General features: G+C 45.7%; 1 protein-coding gene across 3 annotated transcripts in view; it reads left to right on the top strand.

Moving 5' to 3' along the window:
• The window catches only part of SP4 (Sp4 transcription factor), a 52703-nt gene extending 31592 nt beyond the window's left edge, over window positions 1-21111 (top strand). For all 3 annotated transcript variants that reach the window (XM_031940649.1, XM_031940647.1, XM_031940650.1), the window contains exons 4-6: window positions 8310-8532; window positions 8920-9119; window positions 16193-21111. In XM_031940649.1, coding sequence (XP_031796509.1) covers window positions 8310-8532; window positions 8920-9119; window positions 16193-16440 — 671 coding nt within the window. In that variant the 3' untranslated portion in view covers window positions 16441-21111. The remainder of the gene's footprint in view (window positions 1-8309; window positions 8533-8919; window positions 9120-16192) is intronic.
• The last annotated feature ends 655 nt before the right edge of the window (window positions 21112-21766 follow it).

Raw genomic sequence — 21766 nt, 5'->3', positions numbered from 1 at the left:
TTTCCTTTCCCTCTAATTTTACCAATCTTTGATGGATATAGGAGTTTTTAAAAAGTGAGCTTCAATAAGAGTTCTTCTCATATTTCTGAATATTCAGTCTTGGTGTCTACAAGATGCCCTTCTTCACTCATTTCTCCTCCTGCCCCCACCCACAAATATTGAATCAAAATTGATGAGTTTCCACTGTCAAATGTCAAGTATTCTCCCTGAAGAATAATCCCCAACCAAAGCTTCTTCATTTTCTGAAAGACTACTAAAATTAACTAAGTTAACAATTTAATTTTATTAGTAATTTTGATCTTTTTCTAAAGAAATTTGAAAGCTTCTTACTGACATTAAGAAAACACCCTTATCACTACCACAATTTTACAGAGTGGATTACTTCTGCAGTGGCTAATTTTATCCTTCACACGCTTTCCTTCAGTAATCTCATCTATTCTCCACAAGTTTGAGCTTTATCTCTACAAAGATGACTGCAAAATTTATAATATCCAATAGCAGACTTTCCCTTGATCCAACAAATAGTCATCACATGCCTGTTCACCTGGAAATTCCATCACAACTTAAGCTGCTTCGCATCCCCCCAAACAGAAGCCATTCTTCCCAGTCCTGACCCTTCCCCCATTCGCCCAGATTCCACCATTGACTCTTGCCTCTCCTCACCCATATAGATGAGTCTTGTTCTAAAGCCTTGCACGTGATAGATGCTTAATAGGTGTTTATTGAATTGTTATCCTTCTATAATATCTTTTGAGTCTCTTTCCTTTCTCCCCCTTACAGAGCCAATACCTTAGTTTAGGCCTCTGTCACCTCTTCTGTAATGGTTTTCTAATTGACTTTTCTGCTTCCAATCACTTTTCTCTTTAAATCATTTCCCTCTGAAATATTCAAATGAAGCCATGATCTCATCAGGATGGCTATTCCCTCTAACCACACTTCTTCGTTTGAGCATGGACAAAAAACCCGGAGGCATCGGAATTGATTGCAATTTCATATAGGATATAGGAGTGTAAACTAAGAGCCATAGCAAGGCCAGAGAGCCTGCCATCTTAACAGATAAAACTTGACTTGCAAGTCAAAGAAACTCGGCATTTGAAACACAGCAGTCAGACCAAAAAGGGACAAGAGGAGCAGTGGTCTGTTTAAAAGAGCCCAAAGAACTGACATCTTTGGAAATGTCCCATCTACTTTAAGTTTCATAAAATCACAGTCCTAGAATTGTCAGGAACTCGCAAGGTTGCCCAAGTTCCACAGCACTCCGGAACAGAGGGTTCATGGGGAAACTTTGGCACTGCTGTACCCATCAGCACAGTTTTCCTTACAATGAGCTAGATTTTGCCTCCACCCTTCCCATACACAACATTCAGTTTCTTCAAGTCATTGATTGTAGTTCTCTCTTCTGGAGTCAAAGCTCAAAGTCCACATCTCTTTCCGATGACAGCCCTCAAGAAGTTTGAAGAGATCTTGTCCCCCAGGAGCCAGACCAGACATTGCTAGTTCCTTCACATAATCCATGGTTTTAAGTTTCCTTGGTGGTACTCTCAGTATGCTTAAAATGTAGCATCTGTAACTGCACAATATTACAGATGGGGTGAGGAAATTGAGAGAAAAAGATGTTTGTGGACTTGGTAAATCATTTAAACTCCTTTTCTCTCAATTTCCTCATCTGTAAAATGGGAATAATAATACCACCTACTTCCTAGAGTTTTAAGGATCCAAAAAATATTCCAGGTGAGATCTAGCCAAGGCAAAGTGGCATGAAAATTGCCATCTTCCTTCCTCTGTGACCCTCTTCTTTCTCTGGGCAGCCTTCTCTGGGCAGACTCATTTATTTGATTGTCATCTTACCAAGATGGGCTGCAAGTTCCCACTTAGACCTCCAGATCTTTCCACTGGCTGCTGTCTCTTATCACATTTTCCACATCCACTGTTTTGCTGTTTTTGTACTTGGAATTTTTTACTTAAAAAAAAAAACTGAAATTGTTATTATCATGAGACAGTTTTCTAACATTCAAGTCTTATGTAAGATTTCCTAACATAATTTGTTCAGTTTTCTACAGTTTGTACTACTATTAATTTGTACTATCCAATGACCAATGGGCATGTTCAGAGCTTTCATTTCAGTAGTGCCTGCTCAGGATTTTGTTTTTGCCCCAAACAGAAGGTTGAAGAGAGCTAGAGACAGTAATCTGATTTTTAAATTGGAACAGTAATGTTTTTGGGCGGGCAGGGCAATTGGGGTTAAGTGACTTGCCCTAGGACGGGTTAAGCGTTTGATATTAGATTTGAACTCAGGTCCTCCTGACTTAAGGGCTGGTGCTCTACCCACTGCACCACCTAAGTTGCCCCATTGGGAAAATAATCTGAAAGACAGTTGGTGTTTATATATTAGTCTTTAGACTAATTATCTCGTCTGAGAATGCCAGATGCTATGAAAACTGAAAGATGAGCCAGGCTAGGAGAGAGAACAGACACTCAGGATGATGTAGTCTGCATTCAAAGCAGTTTTGACAAGGGCAGTTTTTATATATTGGACTGACTCTGAGAAGAAGGATTTCAATAGGGATAAATGTAAAATCTTCCCCTAGACTCAAAAAATCAGTGTTACAAGCTCAAGGAGGCGAGATTAATGAGCCATTAACTCATTATAATTCAATAGTGCCATGTGGCAATCAGAGAAGTTAATGATTTCTTTATGATTTCCTTGGGATACAAGCCCATTAAAGACGCTGCTGGGTCAAATCCTTTGCAAGGTTTGATAACACTTTGGGCATAATTACAAATTGCTCTTCAGAATGGTTGGATCAGTTCACAACTTCACCAACAGTGTATGGTATCCTAATTTTCCCACGTACTCCTCAACATTGATCATTATCTTTTTCTGTCATCTCAGCCAATCTGAGAGGTACAGAGACTTTTTTTTAATTTGTATTTCCATAATCACTAGTGATGTAGAGTCATTATTCATAATATAAATTTTACATTCAAAGATTGTGATGATAAAGGCCTCATTTCTAAAATATATAAGAGAATTGACTCAAATTTATAACAATTCAAGCCATTCTCCAATTGATAAATTGTCAAAGGATATAACAATTTACAGATGAAGAAATTAAAGCCATTTCTAGTCATATGAAAAAATGCTCTAACTCACTATTGATCAGAGAAATGCAAAGTACGACAGACAATTCTGAGATACCACTACACATCTCTCAGATTGGCTAAGATGACAGGAAAAGATGTGGGAAAACTGGGACACTGATACATTGTTGGTGGAGTTGTAAACAGATTCAACCATTCTGGAGAGCAATTTGGAATAATGCCCCAAAAGTTATCAAACCGTGCATACCCTTTGATCCAGCAGTGTTACTACTGGGCTTATACCCCAAAGAGATCTTAAAGGAGGGAAAGGGACCCACGTGTGCAAAAATGTTTGTGGCAGCCCTTTCTGTAGTATCAAGGAACTGGAAACTGAGTGGATGCCCATCAGTTGGGGAATGGCTGAATGAGTTATGGTATATGGCATATGGAATAATATTGTTCTGTAAGAAATGACCAGCAGGATGATTTCAGAGAGGTCTGGAGGCCTCAGGATGAACTGATGCTGAACCAAGAGAACACTTTATATGGCAACAAGAAGATGATAAATTCTGATGGACCTGGCTCTTTTCAACAATGAGATGATTCAACCCAGTTCCAATGGTCTTGTGATGAAGAGAGCCATCCAGAGAGAGGACTGTGGGAGCTGAGTGTAGACTACAACATAGCATTCTCACTCTTTTTGTTGTTGTTTGCTTGCAATTTGTTTTCTTTCTCATTTTTTCCTTTTTGATCTGATTTTTCTAGTGCAGCACAATAATTATGGAAATATTTATAGGAGAATTGCACATATTTTAACTTATGTTGGATTATCTTCCATCTGGGGGAGGGGGTGGGGAGAAGGAGGAGAAAGTTGGAACACAAGGTTTTGCAAGGGTCAATGTTGAAAATTTATCCGTGCATATGTTTTGAAAATAAAAAGCTTTAATAAAAAAATCTTTGTGTTTAGCTATTTTAATACAAATCTCTGTTGTCATAGAAAAAAAAAAAGAAGAAGAAAAAAGAAATACTAGCTGTAAAGATTTTTTCCCCTGCTTTGTACCAGGGAAATTAATACAATCAGGTTTCATTAGAGGATCATCACTTCCACAAATGAAGAGGTGATCATGGCTTTGCCATCTGCCTTGGTCATACCATATCTGGAGTATGGTGGTGCGTTTGGATTGCCACAGGGTGACAAAATAGGGAGTATTACTGTGAGAAAAATCAGAACAGTGGAGGGGCTTGTGTCTGAGCAAGATATTTGAAATAACTGGGGCTGTTTAGTCTGGAAAAGGAGACTCCAGGGACTATAATGTGATGACAGGCTGTCTTATCAGGAGAAATTAGTTTATACTGTTTGGTCCCAGAACCAGGAGCAGGTGGGAGTTGCAAAGAGACAAGTGTAGGCTTGGTGATCTGGAAGAACTTTGTAAAAATTAGAACCTCCCTAAAGAGAATTGGAGCACTCAGGAGTCCATGAACTTCCCTTTATTGAAAGATTTCAAGTAGAAGTTGGATTACCCTTGGTTGTATATTTTATTGTTGTATATTTATTCCCTTTCAACTGTGGTCTGTTCTGGCTAGCTGTCTTTCCTAGTCTTAAAATTCAGGGATTATCATATAATCTATCTGTGAGGATCAAAGGAGATAACATTTGTAAAGTATTTAACCCAGTGTCTGACACACAATAGGCACCATGTAAATATTAGCTATTCTTGTTAGAAATTGTTCTTCTCTGTTTGCTCTCTTCTCTGTTTCATTTCATAGAAGACTTGCCATGTGTTCCTGAAATCATCTCCTCATTTTCTGCAGCACAATATTTGTTCAAAGGGCACACAGCATTCTGTGTATAATTCTAAATTAGTTCCCTGAATGATTATAGTCTTTCATAAGTAATCCACTAACAGAGTGCATCAGTGGGCCTCTTCCAACTCTTTATCACTTTCCTTTTTTTTCCATCTTTGCCACTCCAATAAACATGAGACACAATCTCAAAATTGCTTAAATTTACATTTCCCTAATTACATAGCAATAATTTCATCTGGTTATAAATAGCCTGTATTTTTCCTTTGAAAACTGCCTTTTCATATCTATAGATTATTTATCAATTGGGAAATGGCTCTTTTTTATAAATATGAATCAGTTATTTTTATGTTTTGGAGATGAGATCTTTATCAGATAAACTTGCCTCAAAGATTTTTTCCAAGTTAATTGTTTTCCTTTTAATCTTAGCTTGATTAGATGTGTTTGTGCAAAACCTTCTTAATTTTATGCAATCCAAATTGTCCATTTCAAATCTACTGTTTTTTGTTTGGTCATGAATTTTTCTTCTAATCCATAGATTTTGACAGGAAACTTTTTTCCAACTTTCTCTAATTTGTTTGTAATGTGACCTTTTATATCTAGATCATGTATCCATTTCATCTATGCTACTGTCTAGTTTTCCCAGCAGTTTCTGTCAAAGTGAGTCTTGATCACAGTATCTGCTACTCATGGGTTACTCTCTGTTTTGTAACCAAGGGCAGATGGAGTGAGAATCACTTTGTAGCACGGTTCCGGCCCGGCCCTGCTGGATCCCCTCGGTGGGTTCCCAAGAGCCCCGGTCTCTTCACAGCTTGGCCCTCCCTTGTCCTCTGTTCTTTGGTTTTGGTCAGACCTCCCCTCGGTTTGTCCCTGGAGTTCCAGCTTCTACTTTGGGCTCCCTGACAGTAATTCCTTGTCCCTGCCCAGTCTTCAAGGGTTAGTTTGCTTTCATAGCCCTGGAAATTGTAGAGTTGAAGGCCTCGGAGACTAGGAGCTTGTAGATCTGCGCCAGCCCTCACGGGCACACACTTGCATTGTTGGCTTTAAGGTGCCAGCTGGGCCTCTCTCTCTCCCCCCCCCCATCCCTACCCCAGCTGAGGGTCGGGGTCACCCACTGAGCTGCAGGGATTTATTGGGATCAGCCCCAGAGGGAGGACTCAGACAGCCGAGGGAGAAAGGAGCCATGGAAGGAGCTCTGAGCTCAGCCAGGCACGTTGGGCCAGGAGGCTGGCTTGTGGGAAGGCCCTGCATGGGGCCGCCCTCAGCAGCCTGAGCACCTGCCGGCCTCTTCTCCCAAGAGCTTCCCTGCCCTGGCCCCCGGGGAGGTGGCTCAGCACTCTTGCCTGCTGATTGACTCCAGCTTTTCAGGGGCAATTTGACCCTTTTATTGTTACCTTCTGATCTCCTAAAAGCGTCTTTGATGGCCAAGGATGGGGCCAGGCTCGGGACTGAACAATTCTGCCTCTCTCCCCATTTCCCAGAGCTGGGATTCCCCCTTGTGGGTTCCTGGTCCGCCTCCTGCCCTTGTGTCATGTCGTCCTGCTCCAAAGAGTCTGGGGGCCCAGTGCCGTCCCTGCCCTCGTTTTAGGGACGCTGCCCTTCCTTCTTCATCACTAAAATTCTGGTGCACATTCAACTGTGTGTCCGGCACCATGCCGCGTGATGGCATGAAACAGGCCCTGCCCTCAGAGAGCTTCCATGCTAACGGCAGCTTGGGGGCCCAGGGCCCAGAGCACAGGACCCGGCCTCAGAGACCCCGGGGCATCACTTCCCCAAATGGTTCCTCATCTGTGCCATGATGACCGCACCTCCTTCCAAGGGGAGATGATGCTCCAGCGAGGTCCTATTTGTAAGCACTTTGCAGACATTTTGGTGCCATCAGAACACTTTCTCTCTGCTGGGAGAAGCCAGATGCCTCCCCTTCCCCTTCTTCTCCCCGGGCAGAAGTATTGGGGGAGGGGTCCTTAGAGCAGGAGGGGCCAGGAAAGCTCTGTTGGAGTCCAGGAGCGCCTCAGGTCAGACATCTCCACCAGTGGGGTGTGCTGGTCTCAAGGAGGGACAGGCAGGAGCTTGTGGTGGGAAAGGGGGCTGCAGGAGAAGAACACGGGGAGGGCTCACTTGTGATTGGAGTGAATCCATCTGGAGGGACCAGTTCCACTGAACATTTTACAGTTCCCTGAGGCTAATGGGAGCGTCCAGGTCTGGGGCTTGGCAAAGCCTGAACAATAGGAGAACCCTCAGGTCCCTTTCTTTCTCCCCTGGGCTTCATTGAGAACAGGGGTGGGAATGTCCGACCCTAAAAGCCAGCAAAATCCTTAGCGAAGGCAGCCCCAGCCAGGATGAGGCGAAAGCTCCGGACCACAGTCTCTCACTGCTTGCATTCTTTAAGGGGGCCATTTTGTGTGTCCCTTGGCAGGAGGGGGCACAAGGGCAAAAGTTCCCCACCCCTGCCTTTGGGGGTAACTGGACAGAGGCAGTCTGATCTCCCCAGGACTCCCCAGAATTCCTCTGGTACCTCCATCCTAGCAGGGCCCCCTGCCCTTTTTCTAGATCATGGTACCGGCTCCACATTCTCTCCCAGCTTCCATCCTCCTCCATTTCTGGCTTGTCCTGTGTCCCCAGGGCTGCAATTGGGGGACCCCAGTGGTCTCCTGTTCCCTTCAGACAGAGTCCTCCTCCTCCTAGTTGAGTGCCCTGATTTGGTTTCCTGGCCTGCAGCCCACCCCAGGCTCACCCTCCCCGCTTGGGGCCTCTCTCCTGGGTGGCCCTGGTACCAGGGATGCCCTTGATCCTCGCTCTGCCTCCTGACCCCCAGCCGGCCTCCGTCCAAATCCAGAGCCAGGCAGCAACGCCAGGAGTGCATGCTGGGAGTTGGGGAGGTCGAGGCCGGGGGGCTCACAACGTGCTCAGGTCCGGCAAGCCCAAGACGTGCTGGCCTCCACTGGCTGTCCCACTTGGCAGCCATTAGAGTGACGGGGCTGCGTGTGGGCCGACTGATGGCTGTGGCAGCCCGTGGTCATGGGGGTGTGCTCCCACATGGAAGGCTAGCTGTGGCACGGGAGACGCCCCACTCCCCATGGTCCCAGCCTCGGGCCCTGGGCTGACACGCAGAGGTGTGGCCCTGCCCTGGGAGCTGCCTCTGAGACACCGAGATTCCTCCTTCTGGGCAAAAACAAAAGGAAATCTGACTGCAAGAAGCCTTGGGCCAATTCACGAGCCCTTGGCAGCCTCGCCACCTGGGCTTCCTTTCTCCCACCCCCTCCTTTCTGAGACTCAGCGTGCTGAGCTGGACGGGCACCCGCACCACAACCTGGCATTTGGGTGGTCACAGGGGGCCTTCTTGCCGGAGCCTCAGTTTCCCCATCTGTAAGGGGTGGTGGGCCTGTGCCCCTGGGCTGGTGCTGATGAGCATCCTTTCCCCACAGGTCAGCAGCAAGGCCAGGACGGAGTGAAAGTGCAGCAGGCAACCATCGCCCCGGTGACGGTGGCCGTGGGGGGCCTGGCCAATGCCACCTTAGGCGCCGTCAGCCCCGACCAGATTACTCAGCTGCAGCAGGCCCAGCAGACGTCGGAGCAGGAGGTCCAGCCGGGCAAGAGGCTGCGGAGGATGGCCTGCTCCTGCCCCAACTGCCGCGAGGGAGAAGGGAGGTGAGTGGGGAGCAGGGATGGGGGCTCTTGACCCAGAACCCCATGGGTCTGTCCTCCTCCAGGGCCAGGAGTGGGGACTCAGGAAATGGGAACCAAGGTTCTCCTCCAGCAGAGGGAATGGGGCCTGGCGCAAGAAGCCTGAGAATGGTGGCAGGGACCTCAGGGGCTGCTGGGAGACCTTCTTGCTTCCTTCCTTTGGTTCTGAGGGCGGGGATGCTCGGCTCGGTTTGGCGTCTGGGCAGCATTCACTGGATTCACTTCCCCGTGTGGCCCGGCCCCCTCCATTATAGGCACTGGAGTCTTTGGGGTTCCCTTAGGGTTGGTGTGGCAGGGAACCATCCCCCCCCCCCGTGCTGTGGGGCTCATGTTTCTCCTTGTTCTCGCCAGAGGCACGAATGAGCCAGGAAAAAAGAAGCAGCACATCTGCCACATTGAAGGGTGCGGGAAGGTGTACGGCAAGACCTCCCACCTGCGGGCCCACCTGCGCTGGCACACCGGGGAGAGGCCCTTCGTGTGCAACTGGATCTTCTGCGGCAAGAGGTTCACCAGGAGCGACGAGCTGCAGAGGCATCGAAGGACCCACACAGGTAGGGCCCCCCCGGGAGCGGCTCCCTCCTCCTCCCACCCTCGGGGGCTTCCCACAGGGCCACGGCCCACACAGCATGTGGGGGGGGGCGGTAAAATTGTTTGTGAGATGTTTAACATCAGAAGCCTTTCATCCATTTTTATGCTGGTTTTTACTTATGCAGAAAACACGGCCTTTTCATGTATTTGCCTTTCCTCCATATATTTCTGTTTCCCCAAACTTTGAGTTCCCGGGTGCTCCTGGTACAGGTTTCAGACAAGAAGGTGAGACGAATTCTGCTCTTCCACTTGACCTCATGCAGAGGTTGATGTTTTCAGTGCGATTTAATCCAACCTCCGCTGCCCAGGCCCTGAGAGCTGGGACCCCTTTCCTGCCCCTAGGGGGCTTGGGGTGGGACAGGTGGCTTAGAATAGAAAGAGAAGTAAAGGGTCGGGGGTGGTGGTGGTTCTGGAGCCCACTTTGGAAGAGCAGGATGGGGCAGTGGTGGCTCCGGGGCCCACACGCTCTTAGCTCATGTTCCCTGGTGAACGTGGGGCTGTGTGAGGGGCCCAGGGGCTGAGAGAGCCAGGGCCCAGGGGCCGAGAGAGCCAGCGCCCAGGCGCAGATGGAAGATGGGATCTGAGAAAGTGAGCGGGGGCACCCGCCCTCGTGGCAACCTGGGAACTGAGCCCGTGGCTCTGGCCCCAGGAAGGGGGGGAGAAGGTGGCTGGCAGCCACGTGCCCCTGGCCAAAGGAGGGCACTGCCAGCTGCCCACGTCCTCCTCTTGGGGCCTCCCTCAGGGTTCTGCCCTGCCAACCTTGAGGTGACAGGTGCTAGAGGGTCTAAGTAGGAATTGAAGATCTAAGTTCAAAGCATGCCTTCGAGAAGTCTGTACCACATGCGCTCAAGCAGCTCTCCTTAATGACTGAGGACCCATTTCATCCTCAGTAAAATGCAGGGACTAGTTTGCCTCCTGGGGCCGTGGTGGGCGTCCTGTGAGATCACACATGTAAAGTCCCCTTTCAGAGCCGTGAGCACCTCTCGGGGCCAGTACGCCGAGGCTGAGAACTTCTGCTCACCTTCGTGGCCTCCAGCCGGACGGACACCAGTCCTTCCCATGGCGGGGGGGGGGGGGGGGGGGGAGAGAGACACGGGGTTCCGGCTGGTTCAGGCCTTGGCGGGCCTGAGCCGACCTCCCACTTCATCCTCCTTCCAACGAGATCAGTCACTTGACTGCTCTGCTCACAAACCTGCTGTGGCTCCCTGTGACTCACTGATTGTGACTTAGGGCTGAGGGTGGGTCGTGCCACTTTCCCAAACCTGGCACCTACAATACTGGGCGTGGCCTTGAGCCATTCACCCCAAGAACCCCAAAAGGGATAAAAGGAGGAGAGCAGTGAGGATAAAGAAAGCTAGTGAAACGTCATTTGAATTGTAAAGAGCCGTCGGCAACACATCTGAACCATCTGACAAACAACACATCAGGTGGCTTTTCTACAGCAGTTTTTCTTTCTTTCTTTCAATTTCACTTTGATCGAATATTATTTTCCCAGTTACATCTGAAGACGGTTTTCAGCATGATTTTGGTAACATTTTGAGTTCTAATTTTTTTTTCTCCCTCCCTCATCTCCCCCTCCCCAAGACAGCAAGAGGTCTGAGATAGGTTAGACGTGCAGTCATTTTATCATGTTTGCATGAGTCATGCTGGGAAAGAAAAATCAGAACAAAAGGGGAAAAACCCGAGAGAAAGAAAAAAAGGATGAAACTAGTCTGTTTCCAGTTCAGTCCCCATAGTTCTCTCTTTGGAGGCACACGACACTTTCTATCCCAAGTCACCTCACTGGGGAAAAGAGCCACGTCCCTCAGAGTTGATCCTCCTATAGCCTTGCTGTTGCCGTGTCCATGATCTCCTGGCTCTGCTCACTTCCCTCAGCCTCAGTTCCTGTAAGTCCCTCCAGGCCTCTCTGAAGTTGTCATTTCTTACAGAACAATAAGATCCCATGACGTTGAGCCAGTCCCCTTCCGATGGGCAGCCACTCGGTCTCCGGTTCCCCGCCCCCTCATGGGGCAGTCTCACAGTTTTGTGAACACGGCTTCTCCCTTCAGAAGGATCTTACCTCAGAGGCCTTGGCTGTCCGGGCGGGGGCTCCCCGGCAGCGCAAACGCTCACAAGGCCCACCCTGCATGGATGCTTCCCCCCTCGGCTCCTCTGCCGAGCAGGCCCCCTGCCCTTGCTCTCTGTCTGAACCTCTGCTCTTCTTCCAGTCCAGAACCTGTGCTGGTCTTCCTGGAGAAGAGGCCTCTCTGTGGCCTTGGAGCCCGAGTCTGTGTCCTTTGGGGCATGGACCCCGTCCCATCTTGTGACCCCTCGGCTCGCTCATGTGTGAGTGTGAGATAGTGGTGTCTGTGTGGACATTTTTGTCTCCCCCCCCCAAGCCTCTGCGCCCCTGCTGTTGTTCTCTTCCCCCGGGGCCTCCCCCGAAGGTGTTCGCACTTTGCTGCTGCCTCAGAAGCCGTCCAGTTTTCTTCCAAGCTGGCTTTGATGGGGAGGGCAGCCTTTGCCTTAGTTTCACTGAGTCCCAGCCAGTTTGGGAAATGGCGAATCCCTCCACGCACGTTGTGCCACGAGGCAGAGGAGAGGCTCAAAGCCAGGCGAGGAGCATAGCTTGGCCTTGCTTCTAATAACTGCACGTTTCTCTCCTTCCGTAATGGAACAAAATCCCCGTCCTCCCACCTTTCCCTGCCAAGCAGCAGCCATTAGTTAATACCCTGTGATGGGTGTTGGGGAGGGGAGGAGTCTCTGTCCTCTAGAAGGGGAGATGGGTCGTCCTGGACGTGCCTTCTCTGCCTCCCACTGACCCTGTCTCCACTGAAGTTGTCGGGGGAGCTCCTGGTGAGCAGAGCTTGTGGCCCCGACACTCAGCACGGTGCCCAGGGCGTCATCAGCACCCAACGGATATGGCTGGTGGGTGAGAGAGGGAGGCCGCCCAGGAATCTTGCTGTTTTCTAGGCAGGAAGTAATGAGGCCCGGAGCGGGGCTGGGGGCCCCAGGAGTAGAGAGAGGCCTGCAGATGTGAGGCAGCGGTCAGCAGGAGGGGGGGAAACAGATGGCTTGTGGGTGTGGTCTGGGGTGGCAGAGGCGGGGCAGCCTCAGGGGAATGGGCTCAAGGCCCACTTCTGAAACTGGGCGGCTGTGCACACCTGACCGGAGATGACAGGGCCCTCCCCAGTGAAATGGGCGGGACTAAGTGGTCCCCCCCGGCTCAGGAAGCCCCAACCTTCTGGGCTCTCACTCTAGGACTACTTTCTGTGACCTGTGTGACCTGTGACCTGCTTGTGACAGTTGGGTCTGCAAATCCATTTGAAACATTGAGCCAGAATTGGCCAAAGAGTCGATGGCTTCTGAGGCTGCCCGCCGGTGATGGGGATGGCCCACCTGAGGCAGTATTTGCCGTCCTTGGCCAATGCCTTTATCTTTCCGTGCTTGGTGTCATCAGGTTTTTATTGTTTCATTGTCCATGGTTAGAGCCGGTTTTGTTTTTTCCTGATAAGTTGTGAATAAACTTTTTCCTGAAAAAGATTGTGCAGAAAAAAAATCCCATAATGTGGATAAGTATTTTTTAATTACGCACGTTAATTTTCTTATTGAAGGATTATACTCAGTGTTATTAATTGTAGACCAGCATCTGCTAGAAATGGGCAGATTATGGAGTCGTCCACCAACAAACTCAGTTTGAAATTGGACGTGATTGGCTGGTTTGAGTTCCCACGGGCAGTTGGGCAGATGACCCCATTCAGGAGCAGGTGAGGGAAGCCAGCACTTAGGCTCACTCTGCACAGAGGACTCATAGGTCTGTTGGGCCTGGGAAGCTTCCTTTGTGGCCTCCATGATGCCATCCTGACTGCCAGCTTCCCCGGGGCCCTGAAGCTTATGACGATGAGGGGGGCTGCAGAGGAGGAGAGGGGAAGGGCCCGTGGGCTGCAGGGTCTGTGAGGGTCCTGGAGAGAGAGCCCTGGCCCAGTTGATGAGAGCGGGCCTGGAGCCAGAGGAACCGGTTCCATCTTCTGTGAGTCCCTTCAGGCCTCCGGGGCCCAGACAGTGCCCTAGGGAGGGGGCCAGGCTGCCTGTCCAAAGTAGGTCCAGTGCTTCCCACCATGAAATCACAAGTCCAGTCGGAATCCGAACCTTGAAACGCCACCTCGACCCTGGGCCGAGCTTCCTGGGGAGGTGTCATACTGGGTCCTCCCTCCTGCTCAATAAATTATGTCTGGAAAACATTCTTGGTGCATCCCAGAATTAGAAGTGATCTTGAAGGTCATCTGAGGAATCACGTAACCCAGGGAGGTTCCAGATGGCGAGGAGAAAAGCCTAGGTCCTTGGGGCTTCATGCAGGTCCCTGTGCTGAGGAGCTGCCCTCCTCTGAACCCAGACCTATTTAAATCCCAAGAGAGCCAAGGCATTTCTCAAATTGAGGGGTCTGCTACAGAGAAGCCAGAAGTTAGGGTGCAGCTGCCCCTGGTAGGAAGGGGGGTCAGTTGGGGGCAGGCTGAGGCTGGTGGGTCATGGGAGATTCAGGCTGGCCAGGTGACTGCAGGGGCCCCCACGTGCCAAGGGCCCCTCAGCTGAGCGAGGGCTGGGCATCAGGCTCAGGCCCCGAGAAGCTGCGGAGTGAGGGAGAAGGGGCAATGCCAGCCCCCAGAGTGTTCCTGGTGTGGGGGTGGGGTGCTTCCAGGATGGGGATGGGAAGAGGACTCAGTGCAGAAGGCAGCAGGGCTCCCTGGGGAGCAGCTGCCCATACTGAACCCCTGCCTTAAGGCTGCCAGAAACGCAGCATAGAGTGGGAGGCCCAAGGTCAGTTACAGGGAACCCTGGACTCAGGACGTTGTGCTGACCCCTTTTTAAGCAAGGAGCCAACATTTATTTATTTTCCTTCCTTTCCATTCCCCCACTGCCCAAGAGAAAGGAACAAGGCGTGTGGCAGATACATGTGGCAAAGCCCTGTTCTTGCATTGATCATTCCCTAATGTTACGGCCTGCTGCATCTCCGGAGACCACACCTCTGCCAGGAAATGGGGGGCAGACTTCCCCACTGGCCCCCCACAGTTGTGGCTGGGGGCCCCTTGGGTCAGGGGGCACATTGTTTGTCTTTAGAGTGTGATGGGGGGACCAGACGGGGAGACTCTCCTAGAACCAGGAGCCTCTCCTCCATAATCTTAGTGTCCACATATTGATTGAAATTTAGGGGTTCTGTTTCCTGTCTTTTACTGCCTTTTATTTGTTGTGTTAAAAATGTCCTAATGACCTTTGGATCTGGTTCAAACTGTGCTCTGGAGTGGGCTGGAGAGCTCTGAATTTGGCTTTGGCTGCCTCCATTCTGCTCCAAGTCCCACAGATCTGCCCATCCCGAGTGACTGATTCTTTCAGCAGTGTAAAGGCAGTCAGCATTTCTGCACCATCACCGTCCCCTCAGGAGCTCAGTTCTGTGAAGCCATTCCCTTGCTCCAGGTCACACTGACTGGGAGCAAAAAGGGGGCTTGGGGCTGCAGCTGACGCCCCAAACATGGCGGCCTTCCTCTGCCCGGCTCTCGGCTTTGGCCTCCCCAAACGGAGGCTGCCACGGCCAGGCCTCTGCTAAGAGCTGGGGCCACTTCGGTTCACAGCCCTCTCCTCCATTTCCCAGGTCACTTTTGTGCTTTGCAACGTGGCATTTAGGACATTAGCAGTTTGTTTGTTTGTTTGTTTTACCACTGCCAGTTACCAGTCAGGTTCTGCATTTTGCAACCTCTTTTCTTACTATCTAATTGGGCTTGTTTTTTAAATGAAAAAGAAACCTATCAGAAAAATAATGTGTTCTTATTTGGAATAATTCTGGAGGCCTTTAAATAATTGATTTAAAACATTTTCCAAGACTAATGATATAGCAGACTAGATGAACATGTAGAAAAAGTCACTGCTGAACAACAAGTTTATGTGACGGTCAACTGGGACGGACGTGGCTGTCTTCAGCAAGCAGGTGATTCGGCCATTTCCGGCAGACTTGGGATAGAAAGTGCCACCTGCACCAGAGGGAGAACTCTGGGTTCTGAATGTGGATCCCAGCATAGTGTTTTGACCTTTTTGTTGTTATTTACCTACTTGTTTTTTTCTTCCTCATTTTTCCCCTTTTTGACCTGATTTTTCTTGTGGAACATGATAATTGTGGAAATACGTATAGAAGAATTGCACATGTTTAACATGTATTGGATTATTTGCCATCTAGGGGAGGGGGCCGGGGAAGGAAGGGAGAAAAAATTTGGAACACGAGGTTTTGAAGGAGTAAATGTTAAACTAACATCTTGGCATCTATTTTGAAAATAAAAAACTATTATTTAAAAATCATTGTTGAAATTCATTAGTTTAAGAAGAATTTAAGAAACTGAAGTAACTCTGAGCTCAAGGATGACCTCAGCCCCTTGCTGGCTGCATTACCCTGGGCAAACCACTTGATCTCTTTCTGCCTCAGTTTCCTCATCCATAAAATGGAAATAATCTTCCTCCCAGTGTTTCTTGGAGGATCAAATGAGATATTTGTAAAGTGCTTAGCCCAGTGCCTGGCACATAGTTGGCACTTATTTATAAATGTGTATTCCCTTCCCTCCCTCTGTGGCCTAAATTCCTGAATAGTGAAAATGATAATATTATTTTCAAAATTTGGGAATTAATTTTTACTTTAGATACTTTACTCCATTGGACTAATATGATCACATATGAATTTATCTCACATGATACCAGCACTGCCAATCTGCCGTTTAAAAAGAGAGATGGAAGTGACCCTGCAAATTTGATGTCAGTGCTTGGCTGAGCCCAGTCCTCCCAGGGAGGCTCCATCATACCACTTTCCCCATTCAAGGGAAGTACCTGGTGCCTCATTGGGAAAATTGGTCCCCTGTCCAGCTGAAAGTCAGGGAAGGGCAGTAAATGTCCTTGTACTCAGGGGTGTGATGGCCCCAAGGAAACCAGTTTTTACTGTTAACCAGAAAAGAGCAGATTCAGAGTGGGGAGATTAAGTAAGAGGGATTTGATGATCATTTCCATTTGTCTGCTTTTTATTTAGGTGAAAAGAGATTTGAGTGCCCAGAGTGTTCTAAGAGATTTATGCGGAGCGACCATCTCTCCAAACATGTCAAAACTCATCAGAATAAGAAAGGCGGCGGCACAGCCCTTGCCATTGTGACCTCTGGGGAACTGGATGCCTCTGTGACCGAGGTGCTTGGCTCCCCAAGAATTGTGACAGTTGCATCCATTTCGCAAGATTCAAACCCAGCAACTCCCAATGTTTCAACCAACATGGAGGAGTTCTGAAAGAGAATTTACAGAGACGTCGAGGGCTGCACTTCAGTTTACACACCTTTCAAGATATGGAAATGGGCCGGGAAAGTGGATTACAGAGTAGGAAATCATGTTTTCATGCTTGGCTTCTTTAAAAAAAACAAAACAACCAACCAAGTTTTAGGGTCAGCACGGGAAGTGTATGCAGGTGCATAGAGACAATTTTCAAAAATACAAAATTCAAATTGATATTCTGGAAAAACATTTCCACCATACTGTACTTTTTAGTTATTTGGAACTATTATCACGTAAAATTTTTAAATGAAACTTTCCCCTTTTAACATTGTATGTTCATATGTTTATAAAGACAGACCTCAAATAGTTTGTAGGCTGGACCTTAACTGGACTTGTTTTCCTTTGGGTGTACTTCGTTATAAATTCAATCAGTAATGTTTTACATACATTTCCTTTCCTTTGTGGCACTGAAAAAGACAGGGATATTGTTGTATTTCCTTAGTTTGATTCCTGTAAGCAAACGGAAAATATTTTTGGCCGTCTTTTCTCAGCTTAGAAATTCCTCAATAACTGAATTAGGTGAGTGCTGTCAAAGTAATCTGAGGAACATCTCAGATAATTATGACCACTACATTATAGTAGTGTGGACTCAGACAATCAGGGAACTCCAATTAATTTCTCCATTTGGAGACACAAGAGGAATTTAAGACCGATCTTAGATTAAACTTTAGAAAAATACTAAAAAGGTTTCACAAAACTCATAATGTCTTTAAGAAAATAAAATGTGGCAATTTAGATGTGAGGTTTAGAGTTAGAATTCATGGGTTTCCAACCCTGGTTTTGATCACAAAATTGATTTTAATGTTTCTATTGGAAGTTGGTTAAATAGAGTTGTTACCTGAGTGGTGTAATTCATTCTGTAGTTTCATATTCTGTAAATATAAGTTATATTGATGTTGTGCAGAATTCTTTATACTTTTACTCGGTAGCCAAAGAAAAGTATGGATCATCCCTTTTTTTAAAGGCCAGCAGAAAATCTATTAGTTACGTCGTAACTTTTACCTCTTCTGAAAATTGGCCTGCTACATTTAATTTCAAGCAATGGGTTAATAATCTCATAAGGAATTTAATATTTACGCTTCTTTGTATTATGTTAATAACTAAACCTTCATAAGGCAACCTGAAAAAATATGCTAAACTCAAAACAAATAACTATTACTTTAAGGAAAAAGTGAAGTTCATCACATCTTTTCTGTAAGTCTGCCACTGCTAAGCAGGAAAGATGGCCAAAAGTTTCATGTGAAGAATTTTGGATTGTAGCAACCATAGCTTAACCATTGGTTCTTGACTTTTTTTTTAATATTTGCACAGAAAAATAATTAATGAAACTGATCGTTTTATATAGAGTAACTTTTTTCCCTGAATAATTTATTTAAAATTGGAATTTCAGGGACTGTTTAATATATAGGTAACTGTTGTCTTGTGCATTTTTCTCTTTCGGAAAAAAAAAAAAATGTACTTCTCATGTGAGTTCTCTTCCAAACTTGGTCGTAATTCATGTGTTTTTGAAGAAGGAAAAATACTGTCCTGATCATTGTTTACACTGTGTCCACTTGAGGCCAGCCCTTTGTAGCGTTCTATAAAGCTGAAGGTCTTTTGTGCTTTCAGTTTGCATAAAAAGCTTTGAGATTAAAGGAAAAAAACAATTTTACACTGTGCTTATAAATTTCAAGTTTCTTAAAGCTTTTGTAGACTTGTAACAAAGTCTTTAAATTTTAGTTGGATTTTGTACATTGTTTTGTATATTTTATTTAATGTACTCTTTACCAATCGATGTATCTGGCTTTATAGCCTCCAGAGCAGATAGATGTTTTGTTTAGTACATTTAGTACAAGTGAACACTTGCTATCGTGCTCATCGTTTGTTTGGTTATATAGGAACTGAAACATCAAATACATTTATTTTATCTGTCCTTATGCTACACAATCAGTGCTATAAATTTCTTTATGCAAAAAAAAAACCGTTGTTAATGTTTTAATCATGTTTCCTTGTAGTCACATGTTTTCATTAAAAGAAGGGCATTCTGCAGCATATTCCGTAGCCCACTGCTTCTGCATATCTATGGATGGGTGTTGATCGAAATGGAAGTTATTTTTTTAATCAGCAATGAGGCCTATTATAAATTTATCCAACTGAATCTGGATGGCTTTATAGCATAGACAGTACATTAACATGTGTTAGCAGGTGCACATTTCACCCCTGGCATTAGCCACATTCTGACAGTCTGTTCTGCAGATCATCCAAAGTCCACTTTTCTGTCATAGAAGGATCGTAAATTTCATTGTCCTTTATTTGACTCAGTGGGATAGAGCTGGTGTGAGCAATAGGGCACAGCTGTGTGGAGGGTCCTGTTTAATGGCATTTCACCATTCATTCCCTTTGCCACCGTTACAAAACTTTGTTTTTATTGTAATTATCAGCGCAAAGCTACGTATTTATCATGGTAGAACTCCAGTGTTAGAATAGTTTTTTCTTACAATATGCTTTCTTTGCTTAGGTTTGTGTATATGTGTTGCCGATTACATTAGAACTTGATGTTAAGTCATTATTTATCACACTCATGAGAGCAGTAATAAAAGTGTGTAATCTAGGAGAAAAAGTTAATTTGTCAAACTTAGGGTAAGCATGATGTTTAGATCCTATTTTTCAATTTTATAACTGTTTTATTGCAACAATATTTGTATTTAAGTCTTCATTTTAATGCCTTGTGGGTTTTTTTATGCATGTCACTAAATTGTCATCCCACAAAAATTGATGTGCAGCATAGGGTATTAAATCTATATAATGATTTTGAAACAGAAATAGTTGATGGTAAAATGTAAATGTTTTGCAAAAATTCCTTATAAAAAGTTTTGTAGTAACATTTCACTTGTAAATTTTTTTCTAGGAAAAAAAAAAAGATTTTTAAAAAAGGAAACCAAGCAGGAAAAGAGCACTGTTTCCCACAGATTAGGATTTTGAACAATCTGCTAGCTAAGCCCAGGGGCTTTCGTTGACATTTTTACGGAGCTCATTTGTATAAAATTTGGTTTTTGTGGATTTGGAAATAAAATCATGTACAAGTTGTTGCCTGCAAAAATAATTTGCAAGTAACCTATTAAAAATTCCCTTGAGTTTAAAATGTTTCTTCATTTAATTATGTATAACATGAAGCAGTAATAAATTGTTTGAATGATCACCCTGCTCATCAGGATGAACGCTGGATGGCAAATGCTTCTCATTGAAAAAAGGATTGGCGGCTCTGCAGTTTCACATAATTAAGCCCTACTTGCATGTCACTATTTCTCAGCAAATATCACTGACCCTACAAGAGAAATTTACCAGTTCACACTCAGTATGAATTTGTAACTGGTGCTCTTGCTTCATTTGAGATCATCAGACTGAGAGAAATGTATTTTTCTTCAAGTTAGGAAAAAAAAATCTGTTAAAGGCAAATGTCAAAAGTTGTGAAAGAATTCAGAAAGTAAAAAGGGCATCTGAATCGGTCAATGTACACCGTGCAACAAATTGCAGAGCTGTAGTTTTCGTTTCCAGAGCAAATCGTTTCTAAGAATCAGATGCATGATCTTTCACAGAAATGAAAGCTCCAGTCAAAATAAAGATTATGTATTTAGTGAAGGAGCAAGCCAGGGTGTGCACTTTTGTTAAGGAATTTGTAATTCAGGAAATAAGCTAATACACGTACTACCTAAAATCTTGGTTTGGTAGAATTTTGCAGTTCCCTTGTTAGAATGATGACCTACTAAGATGTAACACAGAATGCTAGAAAGGATGAGAGAGCACACTTTAATCCACCTGCATGATGTCAGCATTCCTTGATGTCTTATGGAGGTGGGGGTGGGGAGGACAGGTTTGACCAGAGGATTATGTGGAAGCTGGGACTCTCCTCCCTCACCCTGAACACCCAGCTCCGCTTCCTGATTTTTGCTGCCCTTAGACATTGGGTATTCATGATATAAACAAGCCGAATAAAGAGTTATCCACAAGTCCTTCAAAGCATGTGTCTTCAAGTGTTTGCTTGTAAAAAGCCCCTGGTGCTGCTGTGAACGGGAAGCATCCAGGCGACTTATAGGCCACCGCGTCTGGCAATGGATGCTGCTGCCTCTTGCAGCATCCTTGCTGCCGGAGTACACTAGGCCCATCCACTAACCCCTCGAGGTACTGTCCGAAGCACCAGCATAAAGCCACCTGCTCTTCCCAGCTCCCTTTTTAATACTTTAAAGAATTCCATCGAAATTCTTCTTTTAAAACACACTCCTAAGGCTTGCTGTCATATGTTCCCGAGGTGATACACTGGGGGCAAAAATGGATTGTGCAGAAATAAATAAGATACGTAAAGGAACTGTAAAATAGGATTTACTATTCTTTAAAGTTTTCCTTCAACCTCCAGGATCTCATCAAATGTGCATATGAAAAGTGCTATTTTGATGCATAGGCCAGTGAAAATTTCAGTACTCCATTTTTGCATATGATTCAATATAATAGAAATAGTAAAATTTAATTTATCTGGCGTTCATTAACTGGAAGTCGACCAACACATCTGTGTACCTACAGTGAAATGATCTCTGATGTTTATAATAACCTTGAGGCAGATGTTCAAAATGAAAGAAAATAAATTGTTTAATATCATTTTTACAATAAGCGTACTTTAATTATTTGAAGTTTGCTCATTAATGTGTGGGGTAATTCATTTTAAACAAATATTAGATTCCTACTGTATACAAGACATTGCCAGACACCGGGGGATCCTCGGTAAAGCATCCCTGCGTCAAATTGTTTCCATTCCACTTGGACCATACAAAATGTCTCTGGGGTAAAGTATAGTAGGGAGGTTCTGTGACATGGGACCTTTTGGGGTCCCTTCCCAGAACTGTTTTTCAATAATTCAAAGAAATGCTTAGTTTCATTTGGAGAAGGATTCAACTAGAGTCTGTGAACTTGGCTTTTTAAAAGTATTTTTAATGGTACTTAAATATAATTTTTACTTCTGTAACTTGTACAATTTATTGTATGCATTTAAAAATTATTTTGACAGACCCATAGGCTTCATCTGATCATTGATGAAGAGGTCCGTGACAAAGGTTAAGGGCGCCGGTTCAGATTTTAGTGAAAATAACAATATGAATTTTTTCCCATCCAACTTCATGAACCCCCTGAAATCTATTCCCCCTGGAGGTTAGGGGTTGGAGGTAATGTAGCTCCAGGCTAAGACCTCCTGTATAGTACAAGATAGTTTTAGGGGGAAGGGAGCATGTTTGATTGGCAGCATAGGCAAGAGGAGGCA

Source organism: Sarcophilus harrisii, chromosome 5 (genome assembly GCF_902635505.1).
Source record: "Sarcophilus harrisii chromosome 5, mSarHar1.11, whole genome shotgun sequence".
Taxonomy (NCBI): domain Eukaryota; kingdom Metazoa; phylum Chordata; class Mammalia; order Dasyuromorphia; family Dasyuridae; genus Sarcophilus; species Sarcophilus harrisii.
Note: the sequence above shows the minus strand (reverse complement) of the source record. Positions and strands in the feature narration are given on the sequence as shown.